Below are 14813 nucleotides of genomic sequence, written 5' to 3'. Positions count from 1 at the left end.
AGTGGCAGGGAAGGCTGCTGCTGCCTTCCTTCCTTCTTCCGGCGGGCTCCTGGCGTCCCTCCGCCAGCCAAATCCAACTCCCCGCATACCCAAAAACGTTGCGCTGGCGACGCTCCCACCCCTGCCCGACTTGAACGGACGACCTTGAGGATACACTATTCCGCGATTGGAATCTCACGCTCTGCCAACTGAGCTAAGGGGTGTCGATGGTTGCGGATTTTCTTGGTGGTCTGTGGGCGGTGGCGGCCTCACGCTCACTGCGTACTGCGCGTTGCATGCGCGTGTTTCTAGTCGTTCGCTGCGTGCAGATGTCGACGATGACTAGAAAAAAAACTTCCATACTGCCCTTCTCCACACCTTCCCTGCCACGTCTTGTGCCACTGTGACGTGTACGCTGCCGATCTCTCCCCATTCGCCATCACTACGACCCTGCTCACTGTCGCACACGACCTCCCGGCCCGACAAAGCCGGCTCGGGATCTCACCGCAGCGTCTCATTCCTGCCTGCGCGTATGCATTCTGCCGTCGTCGTCGTCACAGGGCACACCACCGCCGCGTGCCGCATACGCGCTTACTGCGTGCCTACCAACCAGGCGTCGGGAAATAATTGATTCCGCCAGTTTGGGTGCCGACGAGTCGAAGATTCAGAAAAATCCACAGCCAATGGTGCGCGGTGGGCCACAGACGACGGGCGGACAGGCGACTGCAACCTCGATAACGCTGCCTGCCTTTCTTCTTCTTCTACTCACCACCACAACCACCACACCAGCAACAACTTGCCTCTCGCAGCCACCCACGCGCACGCGCCACTCCCAACCCACCACCCACTCCCCAGCCCTGTCGATGCTGTGGACTGAACGTACTTCTGACGAGTGAGTCGAGCTGGAAGGCGGGGCGGACCATCGCGCCAAACCAACCCACCCACCCTTATCCTGCACCTGCGCCTGCACCTGCGCCATTCAACAACTGACACAACCTCCCAGCTACCTCTCTGACCTCGTTTTCACCCTTAGCGATTAAACAAATCGTTCTCCCCGGAAACTTCTATACCACAATGTCGTCCATCCTCCGCCCCCTCGCCAAGACGGCTGCCGCCGCGACCGCCCGCCGTGGCCTCGCGACCCCCACCACCCTCCCCAACCAGAGCCTGCTCCAGAACGTCCTCCCCGCCAAGGTGCCCGCCGCCCTCTTCCTCAAGTCGGGCCAGGAGTACCACGGCACTGGCTTTGGCTCGTCCAACTCAAAGTTTGGCGAGACCGTCTTCAGCACGTCGATCACGTCGTACACCGACTCGCTCACCGACCCCTCGTACCGCGGCCAGTTCTTGGTCTTCACCTCGCCCATGGTCGGAAACTACGGCGTCCCCTCCAACGCCCCCCTGCCTGAGACTCCTGGCATCCCCTTCCTCGAGTCGGACGGCATGCAGGTTGCCGGTGTGATCGTCTCGGACCTCGCCGTCAAGTACTCGCACTACCAGGCCGTCGAGTCGCTCCACGAGTGGTGCGCTCGCTACGACATCCCCGGTGTCACTGGTGTCGACACCCGTGCCATCACCACCCTCCTCCGTGACCAGGGTACCACTCTCGGCCGTATCGCTATCGGTGCCGACGAGGTCGCCAAGGGCGCCCCTGCCCAGGACGCCTACTGGGACCCTTCCAAGGAGAACCTCATCTCGCAGGTCTCCACCAAGCAGCCCTACGAGCTCAACCCCAACGGCAAGGGCCCCAAGATTGCCGTCCTCGACTTTGGCACCAAGGCCAACATCACCCGTTCGCTTGTCAAGCGCGGTGCCCGCGTCACTGTCCTCCCCTGGGACTTCGACTTCAACACCGTCCGTGACCAGTACGACGGTCTCTTCCTCTCCAACGGCCCCGGTGACCCCATGTCCATCTACGACACTGCCATGCGTGTGCGCCAGACCATTGCCGAGTGGAACAAGCCCATCTTCGGCATCTGCATGGGCCACCAGATCCTCGGTATCGCCGCCGGCATGGAGGCGTACCGCATGACCTTTGGCAACCGTGGCCACAACCAGCCCGTGCTCGCCCTCGCCAACTCGGCGTCCATCAAGGCCGGCCGCGTCTACGTCACCTCGCAGAACCACCAGTACGCCCTCAAGCTTACCGAGGACTTCCCCGAGGGCTGGGCCCCCTTCTTCATCAACTGCAACGACTCGTCGGTCGAGGGCATCATTTCGACCCCCGAGTCGGGCAAGCAGATCTGGGGCGTCCAGTTCCACCCCGAGTCGGCCGGCGGTCCTCTCGACACCATCGGCATGCTCAGCGACTTTGTTGACGCCTGTGCTGCCGGCGCCACTGGCGGCTCGGCCCACATTGGTGCCGACCAGGTCAAGGTCAACCCCCACCACGTCTCGCAGCCGTCTGCGTAAGCGTCGCTTTGTCGACGCGCCTATACAGCGCGGTACATTGTACAATTAATAGCACATGCACAAGTTTATACAGTCCAAACGTGAGAACAGCACGACTCGCCACGACGCAACATGCAAGGATCCATAACTCTACAACGCACTAACCCATTAGGTCGACGAGATCGGCAAACGCGTCCGGCTTCTTCTGCTGCTGCTGCTGCTGCTGGGGCTGCGCCGGCGCAGGCGACGATGTCGCCGAGTGGCCATTGCCAGCCGGCACGGCATATCCTGTTGCCGTTGGCGTGAGGCTGCCGCCAAGGCCAAACTGCGTCTGCTGAGGCGTCGCAGGCTTGGGCTGCTGCTGCGCCTGGAACTGGCCGTGGGCAGGGTACTGGGGCTGGGCAGGGTACTGCTGCTGCTGCTGGTACTGAGGCTGGCCAAACTGCTGCTGAGGCTGGAACTGCTGCTGCTGCTGGAAGCCGCCGCCGTACGCAGGCGGCTGAGACGTCGTGTTGAAGAAGTCCATGGGGTTCTGCTGTGGTCTCTGCGACTGCTGCGAAGGGCCAGGCGCGGGCGATGACGAGGGGGAAGGCGCAAACAGGTCCAGAGGCAGTCCACCGGCCGTGAAGCCCGGGTTGGACGCCGAGGGCGCGGCGCCGGGGCCCGAGGGCAGAGCGAGGCCACCACCGCTTGCTGGCGCCTCGTCATCGTCGGCAAAGGCGTCGAACGAGATGAGGTCGTTCTGTTTTGGCCCTGCTTCGGCCTGCTGGGCAATAGTGTTGGCCGCAGCCCAGTCACCCTTCTTCGCCGCCTCGAACCGGTTCAACGCATTGTTGATCAGGTCGTTGCACAGCAGCAGCCGGTCCATCAGGCCCTCGTGCTCTCCCGTGTCCTCCTCTACCCATTTCTGGATCTTGGGACGAGCGCCGCGGCACGCCTGGGCGACCTGGTCGTAAACATCGCCCTCCAGGCCGATGCGCTCGCCCTCTTTTGCGTTGTTGAGCATATCGTTGAGGAGGATCGCCTTGCTCTGCACCTTATCCAACTCGTTGAGCGTCTGCTTCTCGTAGTCGACGGCAGCCTCGGGCTCGGCACCCGCGAGCTGCTTCATGAGCTCCTGAGCGGCCGCGAGATCGCGGGGCGTTCCTCGGCGGATAAGCTCTTGGAGTTTCTGCCGACGTCAGCATCGCCGCCTTAGTTACAGCTGCTTTCCACTCACAGCACTCTTCGCGGCCCGGTCCTCCTGCTCCAGCTCCTCAGGCGACTTGAGGTCGGCGTTTGGGTTGCTTGTGGCCATGGCGGTAGCCGCGTCAAACGCCTTGAATCGGTAGCCCTTGTAGCTCAGCAGGCGGTGCATGTCGCGAATGTGCACCAGATCGTCCTTGTACTTGGACGTCACACAGAGAGTGTTCTTCCACTCGTGAATGAGCTGCGACGAGTTAGCCGGACGGAGGCGACTGCGATCGGGAGTGCAACTCACCTCGAGGATGCGGCCCATGACACGGCCCGTGACCATCGGGGGACGTTCTGGGAATCGGCGAACCAGCTCATTCAGGAAGTCCTTGGTACTGATCTGCAGGTGAATCGGGTATCCACAGTTCTTGACAAGGTGGTCGAGGACATTGAGCGCGAGCAGCGCCTGGTTGGGGTTGCGCGAGTTGATGTACTGGACAAGAGCGTGTGTGGCTTCTCGTGGCCTGAGGTGTGAGCTGACATGCGGTGACCCCGAAACTCACGTATTTGCCTTCTTCCTGTTAATGTACTCGGCAAGCTCAATGTTCACCATGTCGTTGGGCGCGAGGAGCGTTGGGTCGCAGGCCTGGTCTGGGGAGCGTCAGTGGAGGTCATCGGGAGCAAGCCCAGCCGACGCCGTCGCGCCAGCAGGCAGGACCAACGCACCGACAAGGGCCTGGACGGGCGACCGACTCGCCCAAGGACGGGCCGAGGTCGCGGGCAACATTGCGGCGGGGCGGGAGGGGAAGGGCTCCGAGGCCGCGAATAGGCGGTGTGCCGTGGTCGTCTAGTGAGCGCGTGGAGCGTTGCCACGAGCTCGGTTTCCAGTAACGTGGCGTGGTCTAGGGGGGGTATCGAAGCGGGCGATGCGCACGGCGTTGCCTGCCGGGTTTTGTCGGTGCGACCGAGAAGTGTGTGATGGGCCAACAGTCCGTCTACGAGTGCGGACGTGTCTTGAATGGCGTCGACGACGCCGCCGCAACGCTGACGGGCTCTTGGATGGCTGATGGCACATCGCGCGACGGCCGATAGAATTGGCTCCGCATTGCCACGTGGATTCAACCCTGAGGCCCCTCCTCCCCACTGCCACACTCACGAAGTGCTGCTTTCTCCGACCTCTTGCCTGGGACGGATTTGCTTCCGCTCCACCGTAGGAGCCGTCACCGTAGCTCTCCGCCGAGCGTGCAGCAGCCAGTCGGCGGAGTAGCCAACCATACAGCCAGCATATCACCAGGACCACCTTCGTCGCTACCACACCACTCTTCCTCGTCTTCACCCCCAAACAACACAGGCGACAGAGGCCACCATGGCGTCCGTTCGTTTTGGTACGTTTAGGCGCGACTACGCATACCCAAATCGCCGCAAACTGACGCCCCGCGCAGCTCCTGTCCTCCGGTCAAAGGCGGCATCGCGCGTGCCCCGCATCGCGACTCGGGTACGCCGCTGCTGCTCTACCACGCAACGCCGATGGCACTAACGCCCCGCACAGTCCGCCCACGACCTGACCATTGTCAACCAGCCCAAGACGAACCGCGCCCAGCCCATCATCAAGCAGGGCCCCCCGACCGGCGGTCGCTCGGCCACCTCGGGACACACTGTCACCGTCTTCGGCGCGACTGGCTTCCTCGGTCGTTACATTGTTGCCAAGCTCGCCAAGGAGGGCTCGCAGGTCATCGTTCCTTACCGTGACGAGGACGACAAGCGCCACCTCAAGGTCACCGGTGACCTCGGCCAGGTCGTTCCCCTCGAGTGGGATGCCCGCAACCCCGACCAGATCCACGAGGCTGTTCGTCACTCCGACACTGTCTACAACCTTGTCGGCCGCGACTGGCAGACCAGGTGAGTGTGAAGCCGTGGTGGTGGCAGTGAGGCGGAGGGATATGAGGGAGCGGAGCGGTGGAGGGACGAAGGCAACGGAGGAGGGAGACTGCGAGCCGACGGCTGCCACCACACCCATCGTCGCGGGCACTAACCCCCTCAGGAACTTCTCCTACGACGACGTCAACGTCAAGGCCGCGGGCCTCATCGCCGAGGTATCGGCTGCCTCGGGTGTCGACCAGCTGATCCACGTCTCGCACCTCAACGCCAACCCCAACTCGCCCTCCGAGTTCTACCGCTCCAAGTACGCCGGTGAGCGTGCTGTCCGTGACGCCTTCCCCACGGCCACCATTGTCCGCCCCGGATACATGTACGGCCCCGAGGACTGGCTGTTGAACGCTGCTGCCCAGTGGCCTATTCTGTTCAAGCTCAACGGCGGCAACACCAAGATCTTGCCCGTCCACGCGCTTGACGTTGCCCAGGCCCTCAAGGTCATCCTTGACGCCCCCGTCACCTCGGTCGCCTCGACCTTCAACCTCCCCGGCCCCGCCGTCCACACCTACAACACCATCCTCGCATTGATCCAGGCCCTGACCCTCAAGGGCGAGGTTTCCGACCCCACTGTCCCCAAGGCCCTCGCCAAGGCCTTTGCTGGTATCACCAACAAGGCTCTCTGGTGGCCTACCGTCAGCCCCGACGAGATTGAGCGTCGTTACATTGACGACGCCGGCGTCGAGAAGTTCTTCGCCCCCGACACCTCCAAGATCCCCAGCGGCTGGGTCCCCGAGGAGGGCTACACTGGTGTCCCCGCCGTCGACGGCGAGCCCATCAAGTCATGGGCCGACCTCCAGATCGAGCCCGACTTTATCGAGGAGCACGCGATCAAGTACGTTAGGAGGTACCGTGCCGCCGCCACGTTCGACTCGCCCGTCGAGCTTGGCCACTTCAAGGCCCCCAAGCCTTACCACGTCGTGCCTTAGAGAAACCGACTAAAATGCATATGGGATTAGCAGGCTGCGCGCGGCGTGAGCGGCACGAGCGAAGCGAGTGCTGCGAGGGTGAACAGGTTACCCCCTGTCTGGTAGTGGTCTGTCGGGTGGAGTGAGAGGGTGAGGTCGCATTATCAACCTCAAGCTTCGATGTCCAGGCTGACGCCAGCTGCCACTTCACGTTGTCCACTGATTCAACTACACGTCACTGATCTGATCTCCCCTCTTCTGTGTCACGACTCCGGCGTCATCATGGCGGTGCATTGACACGTCCTCGCCTGCTCCAAGCGATGAGCTTCTCAGGGGCAACATAAGGTGCGACACACACCTGTCCAACTGTCATGCTCGGTGGCTCAGTTGGGTACCTTGGCACCTTGAGGTCCTCATCCCCAGATGCCATCTGCCGCGGGCGCAACCACGTCCTTGCCATGACTCCCTTGCACCGCCTTTCTACCAAAGTCTAGTGCATAATTCACTTATAAACTTATCGTGCCACTAGCGGCGGCACAACCTAGAGCTGGTCAAAGTACTTGCCGGCCTTGAGGGCCTCGAGGACGTTGGGCTGCTTGGGGGACCAGCCGGTCTGCTCGATAGTCACCGAGTTCTCGATGGGGTTGTCGAGGCCGATGAGCTTGCCGAGGATGCCGTAGTGCTTGAAGGCGTCGTCGCCCGTCAGGTCGGTGACGGGGATGTTGAGCTTCTCGCCAATGACATCGACAATCTCCTTGACAGGCACGCCGTTGTCGCCGACGGCGTGGTAGCGCTCGAACTGGCCCGCGGTGCCCTTCTTCTCGAGGGCGATGCGGAACAGCGGCGCAATGTCGGCGACGTGGACGCTCGACCAGCGCGCCTTCCCGCCGTTAACGGTGGCGGCGACGCCGCTCTCCTTGGCCTTCTTGAGGAGCGAGAGGAAGAAGGACGAGCTCGCGAGGTCGGGGCCCTGGACGAGAGGCGCGATGCGGATGATGACCGGACGTGTGCCCTTGGCGGCGAAGCTCTCGGCGACGCGCTCAGAGAAGAAGCGCGGGTTGACGGCGCCGGGGCCGCCCTCGTCCTTCTCGGTGAAAGTGGGGTGGAGGACGCCGAGCGTGGCGACAGAGGAGATGATGAAGGTCTTGCCGGTGCCCTCGTACGCCGAGCCGATCGCGCCGATGGCCGCGCGGTCCTCGGCGCACGCGGCCGCAATGTCGCGCCACGAGTGGTCGAACGCCGTGTGGATGGTCGCGTCGGCCGCCGCGGCGCTCTTGGACACGAGCTCGAGGTCGGTCGTGGACCCAATAATCGGCGTCGCGCCGTTCGCCTTGACCTTGGCCGCGGACGATTCGGAGCGCACGAGGCCAGTCACGGCGTACCCGTGGCTCACGAGCTCGCGCGTGATCGCCGAGGCGATGTAGCCTGAGGCTCCGGTGATGAAAACGGAAGGCATTGTGGGGGTGTAGTGGGTGGGGTTGGGTTTTGGGAGCTGGGGAGGGGTGTAGAGGTGCTGGAGGTGCTTGCTGATGAGACTCTGAGACGGATCGACCCCCGCCACTTATGTACCTCGCCGACCACCTCGCCCGCCCGCTCTCTCTCTCTCCACGACCGTCGCCGAAGCAGCTGCCCTGCTTGATAATATGACGAGCACGCCTCGGCGATCTCCAGCGCATGCATGGTGCACGTTCAAACGAACCCAACAACGCTCCCTCCCCGCAAGCCCCGGCCCCACCACCGACGGAGGACGCCACGACGTGCTCGATAGCGATTACCGATTACACCCCCATGACACACATCTGCGCGATCTGCATGATCGCGGGCGCCGGATCCTGAGCGCCTGGTCCAGGGTATCGCTGCTGCTTCAGAGCCAGTGTAGCTTAACTCCGGCGTTAGCGATAATCAATGTCCTCGGGGTCGGTGAGCGCTGACGGAGTGCATGCAAGCTTGACAACCCGTCATCGTTTAATCTTTGATTTTCGTGGCGCGCCCACCCTAGCCCCGCTCAGCAGCCTCGGCGATGACGCGCCGATTGGCCTCGCTTGGCAGTGCCAGCACGCCACAGCCAGGCGAGATTTCGTTCTATAACCCAGGTGCTGGAGGCGCGTGTCGGCTTCTTCCCCAGCACCAGCGAGCGAAGCGTACAAGCGTATCGTACCTTGCTTGCCCACTGATTCCAGCAGTCACCGTGGCACGCAACAGCCTGCAATGCCGCCGCGTCGCGCCTCGTCCGCCTTCGCGGCCGGCTGGCGAATGCATGCGCCTTGAGGCAAGTCACATGCGTGCGTGCGCTCGTGCAGCCCTTGCATGCTGGCACGTCTGCATGCCTCGACACACCCTACGTGGCGCAGGGTGTGATGCTCCCTCGCAGCCGGCCACTGCCCCAGCTGTTTGAGGCAGATGCCGTCTGACCTCGCAGGGCCTCCCCAAGGACTGGGACACTGGCCTCGGCTCGCAGCTGGCTCGGGTTGCAGCTGGCCTCGGCTTACAATTGCCCTCAGCTTGCGCTGGGCTCGAGGTGCAGCCCGTAGTCAGCCTGCCTCGGCGACATGGTTCCGACCTCTCGCGCCGTCCCTCTGCCTGTCTGCGCTCACTGCCCCGTGGCCCGGCCCTCAGCCTCAATGCCGTGTCCGTACTGTCCCCTAACCCTGTGAGCTTCACGTCTGACGCTGTCCCACCTGTCTGTCGTCTCCACGTCATTTCATACGTATCTACACACACCGTCTACATTTCTACAGTTACGCCACGCCAAGCCGCCACGCTACGCCGTGTCAAAGTACTTGCCGGCGCGCAGCTCGTCGAGCAGCCCGGGCTGGGTCGGCGTCCATCCGAGCGTCTCCCGGGTGATCTTGCTCGTGACGAGGTTATCCAGCCCGAGCAAGTGTCCGATGAAGCCGAACTGCGCGACCGCCGCCTCGGGGGTAACGCTGTTGACTTCGATCCCCTCATGAGCGGCAATGAGGCCCATGATGTCCGCGACGCGGTTGCCCTCGTCGGCGATGGGGTGCAGGCGGAGGATGTGGCCGGGCTCCGCGCCCAGCGCGCCGCGGTACACGGCCACCGCGTCGGCGACCTGCACCGCCGGCCAGCGGTTGCCCCCGTCGCCAATGATCGCCGCGGCGCCGCCCTCGCGGCACGCGCGGATGATACGGTGGATAAAGCCGCCGGCACCGAGGTCGCCCCCGTGAGTGATGGGGGGCAGGCGGACAATGGCGACGCGGTTCCCCTTCGCCGCCCAGGCTTCCGCGGTGGCCTCGGTCGCGGCGCGGGGGTTGTGCGAGCCGGCGCTCGAGTCGGCCTCGGTGAACGGGATGATGTGCGCCCCGAGCAACGTGCCAGAGGTCATGACGAGCACCTTGTCCGTGCCCTCGTACGCGGCGGCGACAGAGTCCACCACCGCGCGCTCGTCGGCACACGCGCCGAGGAAGTCGGTGAAGCTGTGGTCAAACGCGAGGTGGTACGTCGCGTCGTGCGCGCGCGCCTGCGCCACGATGAGGGGCAGGTCGGTCTTGGGGTCGCCGCTGCCCAGCACCGCCGTGCCGCCGTTCTTCGCCACGATTGCCGCGCTCGCCTCGGAGCGCACGAGGCCCGTGACGCTGTGCCCGTGCGCCACGAGCTCGCGCGTGAGGTTGGAGCCGATGTAGCCTGATGCGCCGGTGAGGAAGACCTTCATTGTGGGTGGTGGGGGGTAGGGGGTGGGGGTGGGTTGGGTGTGGCGGTTTGAGTGTCGAGGAGCTGGGCCGAAGTCGCTTCTTGTCACTGCTGTCTGCTGCTGCATCACCACCACAACGACCTCTTATACCCCCCAGCACTGTATCGGCCATCGGCGACCCACCACCCGCCCGTCCACTGCCACACATCGGCCACCAGAGATCGATAAGCTCGTCAAGCGGGCAAGTGGCGAGTGTCGGGCAACCGAGCGAGCGAGCGACGACGATCGGCCGGCCGCCGGACTCTGGCCAGCGTGCATGCTCTTCTTACACTGCACAGTACGTCCTCGCCGAGGCCACGTGCAGCAGTGACTGCATGCATACACACTGTAAATAGATTGTTGCGAGTTGTTGTTGCGGCATACCGTGCGCCTGCCCGAGGGTTGACCGTCGGGCTGCTGCGCTGGTGGGCGTCGCGTCGGCATCCTCGGCGCCGAGGTGCGCCCAGCCCACACATTACACCACTCGCCCATCTCCTTCTGCCCGTCGGCATCTTACTCACCAGCACTGCGGGACGCTGGCGCAGACTGTGGTGCATAGCGTATGGTGGGCGAGCCTGTCACGCAGCATTGCAGCGGGCCGTGCGTCTCAGTGGCGCCACCAGCCACCCCACCTTCCCCGCCTCGCCTCGTCTCCCCCTCGCCCCGACCCGCTCCGCTCGCACCAACCCCGCTGCCCAACCACAGCACCCTGCCCCGCGACGCAAAACGCAAAAGCTATACGCTCTACGCGCTCACCGACAACGACATGATTCGAACATGTGCTCCCGAAGGAAGTTGATTTCGAGTCAACCGCGTTAACCACTCCGCCACGTTGCCTTGGTGCCTGCCGGAGTGGGTTGGTGTTGTTGGGCGGTTGCACGAGGCACGTTGCCGACGCCGCGGAGTCCGACGCCGCCCCCACACGACTCCGCCACCCCGCCCTGTGACAGTGTACATGAAGATGATACCAAGAAGCTATTGTACACGATTACACCGCCGCGACCGCCTCTCCCTTCTCCGCAGCCACCTCCCCCGCCTCTGCGCGCGTCCGCTCGAGGTACTCCTGGTGCCGCCGGCGACCGAGCTCGAGCTTCTCCTCCATCGACATCTCCTGCAGCGCGCCGAGAACCGAAAAGTCGAGGTCGGGCATCGCGGCCACGTGATGGTCGGCCGGTGTGCGCAGCGACAGCTCGTGCTTGGCCGACACTGGCGACGAGGGCGACGAGAGCGGAGGCGGGTGGAGCTGCTCCGGCGAGTAGGCCGGGATAGCCTGGCTTGTTGGAACCACGCCGGACCGGGGACGCGGCGCGTACGCGCTGAACGCGTCGCCAAACACCTTGCGGAGCTCGGCCTCCCGCTCCTCCGGGTTCTTCTTCTGGCTGTCGATGCCAATGAGATCGTCGCCCTCGCGGTACACTGAGAACGGGTCGAACACGCCGTCGTGCTCAAACGCCAGGTCTGAGGACGCTGGCATCGCGTCACCCCTGAGTGCATGGTTAGTATCCTGCTGGCGACCCAGTAGTTACTCACCACAGGGCCTCTTCCAGGTCGTTCAACAACCGGGGAATATTGCCGCCGCCACCGTCGGTTGCAAACACATTCGCCGGAACAATATCCCCGTACTGCCCTCTGATGACAGCCTCGCCAAAAGCCCAGCCCATGTCCTTGCGCCGGTTGACCGCCTCGTCCGTATCCCGCAGGCCATAGCGAATCTCCCAACCCCAAAAGTCGACATCGCTCTGCGTCTGGGGGTTGGCAAGGAACCCGCGCTTCTTGGCCTCTTGTACCGCTGTGATCGTCCAGCTGCTCCACATTCTTCGTGGCGGAGCAGCACCAGACGCAAAGGATACCCGGCGCTGTGCTGTGGGCATAGGCATCCCAGTCCAAGGGATTGGCTCGTCGGGGTGTGTCGTCGACCACACGGCGTCCACGTACGCGCCTAGTGACACGACGAGCTCGAGCACGAGCGGCCGTATCCCCCGCCGTGATAGTAATGTGTCGATGAATGAGAATGGATTCTCTTTCGGTGATATCCGTGGATGTGTCGACAGCCGACGTGTTCTCTGGGCAGGTGACGTTGCGTCACCGCCAAAGTACCCAGGGTCGATCGCGAGCTCGACGTCGCGCAGCACGCGCGTCGACTCGGTCGTGTAGATGTCCAAACCGGGCCCCAATGGTACTGTCGTGCTGACCGGTGTGCTCGGGCCGACATTGTGTGATACCTCGGAGGTGTGAGTGGCCGCGCTGCTCATCACGCCGTGTCCTAGCGTGCTCGGCCCTGCGAGGGAGCCGCGCGGCGATATTAAGAACGATCCGTGCGACGCGGGCGGCGTTGGTGCGGGGGAATATCTCGATGCTTCTGCCAGACTTGTAGGCGGGCCAAAGAGGGGGTTGGTGTCCGCCGGACTAGGCTGGGTAGGCTGCTCGACGATCCATCTCTGGGGCGCGTGTCAGCTGCCCGCCGTGCAGTCGCCCACGCTCAAGAAGCCAAACTCGTGCCACTCACCCTCCACTTCTGCATCGCAGCTTCAGCCTTGCGTCTGTCGACGCGTGTGCTCGGGTCCTCGTGCACGCGCTTCTTTCCCCCAGCGCGCAGGGTCACCGCCGTCATCTCGAACATTTGCTCGCCTGACGCCGTGTCGTGGATCGAGGACGACCGGTTCGACTTGTTGGACCGGTATGAGCGGTTCGAGCTGCTCGTCATGCTCTTCGTCTTGTTGCCGGGGCGGACCATCCCTCCTGCGGCTGATCCGCGGCGCCCGAACACGCCTGCTGTGGGGTTGCGCTCGCGCGAGTGGACCGACAGCGACCGGGTCGAGCCCGAGTCGGACGCCGACGCGCCCAACGAGTCGGCATACGGGCGGTTGCTGAGGATTGACGCCGGCGCCGAGGTCGTCGCGGTGGGTAGCAGTGCAGTCGCCATGCCATTGGGGAACGAGCTGGGAGCGTGGGGAAAGTCGGCTATCTGTGGAGGAGGCAAGTGCGTGAGCCACGATACGCTCGAGCGCTGCCCAGGTTTCGGCGTTGTTGCTCGTGCAGCAGTTGTCTGAGCAGGTTACTCACCCTCGTGTCATAGCCCATTGCTGCTGACAAGCCAGCCGCTGACTGGCGGCGTGATGGCCCCGCCTGGGCCGCCATGGTCTCCATGGTGGTTGAGTGAGATGCAACAGCAGGAGCAATGGCGAGGGTGGTGTGGTGATGGTGTTTGTCCCCCCCGCCAGCGCGATGGCGACCTAGCAGCAGCAAGCTGTTACGTTTGCCCAGTCAGGTCGCGACCACGATCGCCGGAGTATTGCGCGCGTGGGGGGTGGGGTGGAGTCGCGATCTGGGTCGGGGTGAGTTCGTCGTCGTAGTCGTAGGTCGTCGTCGCACGGTCGATGGGTGTGAACCGGGACTATGATGGCACTGACGCGCGCTGGGTGCTGCGCATTGCCGTTGGGTGTGTGTGACTGAGATGAGGTGCAAGAGGTGCAAGTGTGATTGAGACGACGATACAAAGGTCGGCCCAGGTTGCTGCATGTCTGGCTGGCTGGCCCCTTGACACGCAAATAGAGTAGCTGGTTAGGCTGTCTCGATGCCGTAAAGGCCTGCCCCTGCCCTTGGTTGCCGCGCGCTGCTGCTGGCTGCACCCCACTGCACCCCACCACGCACCATCATTTTGGGTTGTTCCACTGGGCGTCATTCCGCACGCACCAGTCTGCTCGATCGCAAAACGCCTTCCCGGAACACGCAGCGGAACAGAGGCGAGCAGAGGGGGACATCAGGCACATTCCACTCCGCTGGCAAATACATAGTCTCGACCAAAGCATTCAACTTGAACAAAACTCTTTCAACGACGCATCTCTCATCCATCCATCGTACGGTGTTTGCATGGCTATTCGACATCTCACCACCCCCTGCAACCATTTCCTAAAAGTCGGCGTGCATGGCGCCTCCTGCTCAGCCTCTGGTGGCTGTTTAATTGACCAAACGCCCAGTAACAGTCGGCGACACCAAGCCGGCACAAGTGATACAGGGACCAGGAGCCGGAGGGGGGGTCGCGCCCAGACCCAGACGCCTCGAAACCCTCATTCTTACCCTGCCCTCCTGACCTCCTTGACACGCGCAACATGACAGACTTGCTCAAATCCCCCTTACAGAGGTTTGCGGCTTCGACGAGCAATTTGAGCATCCAGATTCAGCATACGCTGCTTATTCTCGGCGCCGTAGAGCGTGCACGCGAGACGGGATTCCCACCGGACGACACGAGCTCGCCAAACTCCTCGTCGGCATTGGGCAAGTAAGTCACCGCACCAGACTAACGCCCGGTCCCGCTCGGCGTCCATCTGATTAATACGGATGACGCTGCTGCATTACCCGCGCCGCCTAATACTCCGGAGCAGCTACTCAACTCCCTGCGGAAGCATGAAGCTGACTGCACTGCTATGAAACCTTCTCGCGCCCGCCTGCCCATTAGCGATTAACCATCAATGATCTGCTGGATCGCTGGTAATGATTCGATTAAGCATCAACGCGAAGCGGATGCAAGGGGGGGCACGCTCGGGTCGCTGCTGTGCGTGGACGCGGGGCGGCGTGGGTGCTGATGGCTCAGGAAGCAGGTGTGGTGGCGAGGCGCTAGCGGCTATGAGCGGTGAGCGAAGGAGTGAGAGCTTGGCTTGTTCAAGGGATCACGGCTCCACCGGGTCTGATGGGATGGATGCGAGTAGCCCCGCATGGGGAACAGCCCTGCCATTCGACTGATGATG

General features: G+C 63.3%; 5 protein-coding genes and 2 non-coding genes across 7 annotated transcripts; 2 read left to right on the top strand and 5 right to left on the bottom strand.

The window, feature by feature from the left end:
- Window positions 1-115: 115 nt before the first annotated feature.
- LOC62_02G002823 lies at window positions 116-203 on the bottom strand. Its single transcript is given in 2 exon segments — window positions 116-152; window positions 167-203. It is a non-coding gene; the product is annotated as a tRNA-Trp (tRNA).
- An 850-nt stretch (window positions 204-1053) lies between these two features.
- On the top strand, window positions 1054-2388 carry CPA1 (Carbamoyl-phosphate synthase arginine-specific small chain; the record flags this gene model as incomplete). Its single annotated transcript, XM_062769340.1, has 1 exon — window positions 1054-2388. The coding sequence occupies one exon, from the start codon at window positions 1054-1056 to the stop codon at window positions 2386-2388; it is 1335 nt and encodes a 444-aa protein (XP_062625324.1).
- Window positions 2389-2495: 107 nt separating this feature from the next.
- Window positions 2496-4542, bottom strand: SPBC25H2.16c (putative ADP-ribosylation factor-binding protein). Its single transcript, XM_062769339.1, has 5 exons — window positions 4267-4542; window positions 4104-4191; window positions 3848-4064; window positions 3587-3796; window positions 2496-3538 (listed from the first exon to the last, which is right to left on the bottom strand). Exons 1-5 carry the CDS (start codon window positions 4325-4327, stop codon window positions 2528-2530), a joined length of 1587 nt encoding a protein of 528 aa, XP_062625323.1. The 5' UTR covers window positions 4328-4542; the 3' UTR covers window positions 2496-2527.
- Window positions 4543-4846: 304 nt separating this feature from the next.
- Window positions 4847-6432, top strand: nuo40 (NADH-ubiquinone oxidoreductase subunit, mitochondrial). Its single transcript, XM_062769338.1, has 4 exons — window positions 4847-4925; window positions 4983-5035; window positions 5090-5439; window positions 5582-6432. The coding sequence occupies exons 1-4, from the start codon at window positions 4907-4909 to the stop codon at window positions 6396-6398; spliced, it is 1239 nt and encodes a 412-aa protein (XP_062625322.1). The 5' UTR covers window positions 4847-4906; the 3' UTR covers window positions 6399-6432.
- A 486-nt stretch (window positions 6433-6918) lies between these two features.
- On the bottom strand, window positions 6919-10050 carry SPBC2A9.02_0 (putative protein; the record flags this gene model as incomplete). Its single annotated transcript, XM_062769337.1, has 2 exons — window positions 6919-7765; window positions 9158-10050. 2 exons carry the CDS (start codon window positions 10048-10050, stop codon window positions 6919-6921), a joined length of 1740 nt encoding a protein of 579 aa, XP_062625321.1.
- A 774-nt stretch (window positions 10051-10824) lies between these two features.
- LOC62_02G002818 lies at window positions 10825-10905 on the bottom strand. The gene has a single exon. It is a non-coding gene; the product is annotated as a tRNA-Ser (tRNA).
- A 118-nt stretch (window positions 10906-11023) lies between these two features.
- On the bottom strand, window positions 11024-13481 carry LOC62_02G002817 (uncharacterized protein). Its single transcript, XM_062769336.1, has 4 exons — window positions 13132-13481; window positions 12575-13033; window positions 11599-12506; window positions 11024-11552 (listed from the first exon to the last, which is right to left on the bottom strand). The coding sequence occupies exons 1-4, from the start codon at window positions 13213-13215 to the stop codon at window positions 11057-11059; spliced, it is 1947 nt and encodes a 648-aa protein (XP_062625320.1). The 5' UTR covers window positions 13216-13481; the 3' UTR covers window positions 11024-11056.
- Window positions 13482-14813: the final 1332 nt, after the last annotated feature.

Source organism: Vanrija pseudolonga, chromosome 2 (assembly GCF_020906515.1).
Source record: "Vanrija pseudolonga chromosome 2, complete sequence".
Lineage (NCBI taxonomy): Eukaryota > Fungi > Basidiomycota > Tremellomycetes > Trichosporonales > Trichosporonaceae > Vanrija > Vanrija pseudolonga.
Note: the sequence above shows the minus strand (reverse complement) of the source record. Positions and strands in the feature narration are given on the sequence as shown.

What these genes read in the sequence shown, in the direction of transcription:
- SPBC25H2.16c (XM_062769339.1), bottom strand. Translation starts at nt 4,327, where the DNA reads ATGTTGCCCGCGACCTCGGCCCGTCCTTGGGCGAGTCGGTCGCCCGTC. An exon ending in AACAGGAAGAAGGCAAATAC is followed by an intron (nt 4,065 to 4,103) that starts GTGAGTTTCGGG and finishes CTCACACCTCAG; the next exon opens with GCCACGAGAAGCCACACACG. An exon ending in TCATGGGCCGCATCCTCGAG is followed by an intron (nt 3,797 to 3,847) that starts GTGAGTTGCACT and finishes AACTCGTCGCAG; the next exon opens with CTCATTCACGAGTGGAAGAA.
- nuo40 (XM_062769338.1), top strand. An exon ending in TGCCCCGCATCGCGACTCGG is followed by an intron (nt 5,036 to 5,089) that starts GTACGCCGCTGC and finishes CGCCCCGCACAG; the next exon opens with TCCGCCCACGACCTGACCAT. An exon ending in GGCCGCGACTGGCAGACCAG is followed by an intron (nt 5,440 to 5,581) that starts GTGAGTGTGAAG and finishes TAACCCCCTCAG; the next exon opens with GAACTTCTCCTACGACGACG.
- LOC62_02G002817 (XM_062769336.1), bottom strand. Translation starts at nt 13,215, where the DNA reads ATGGAGACCATGGCGGCCCAGGCGGGGCCATCACGCCGCCAGTCAGCG. An exon ending in CAATGGGCTATGACACGAGG is followed by an intron (nt 13,034 to 13,131) that starts GTGAGTAACCTG and finishes CCTCCTCCACAG; the next exon opens with ATAGCCGACTTTCCCCACGC. An exon ending in GACCTGGAAGAGGCCCTGTG is followed by an intron (nt 11,553 to 11,598) that starts GTGAGTAACTAC and finishes CCATGCACTCAG; the next exon opens with GGGTGACGCGATGCCAGCGT.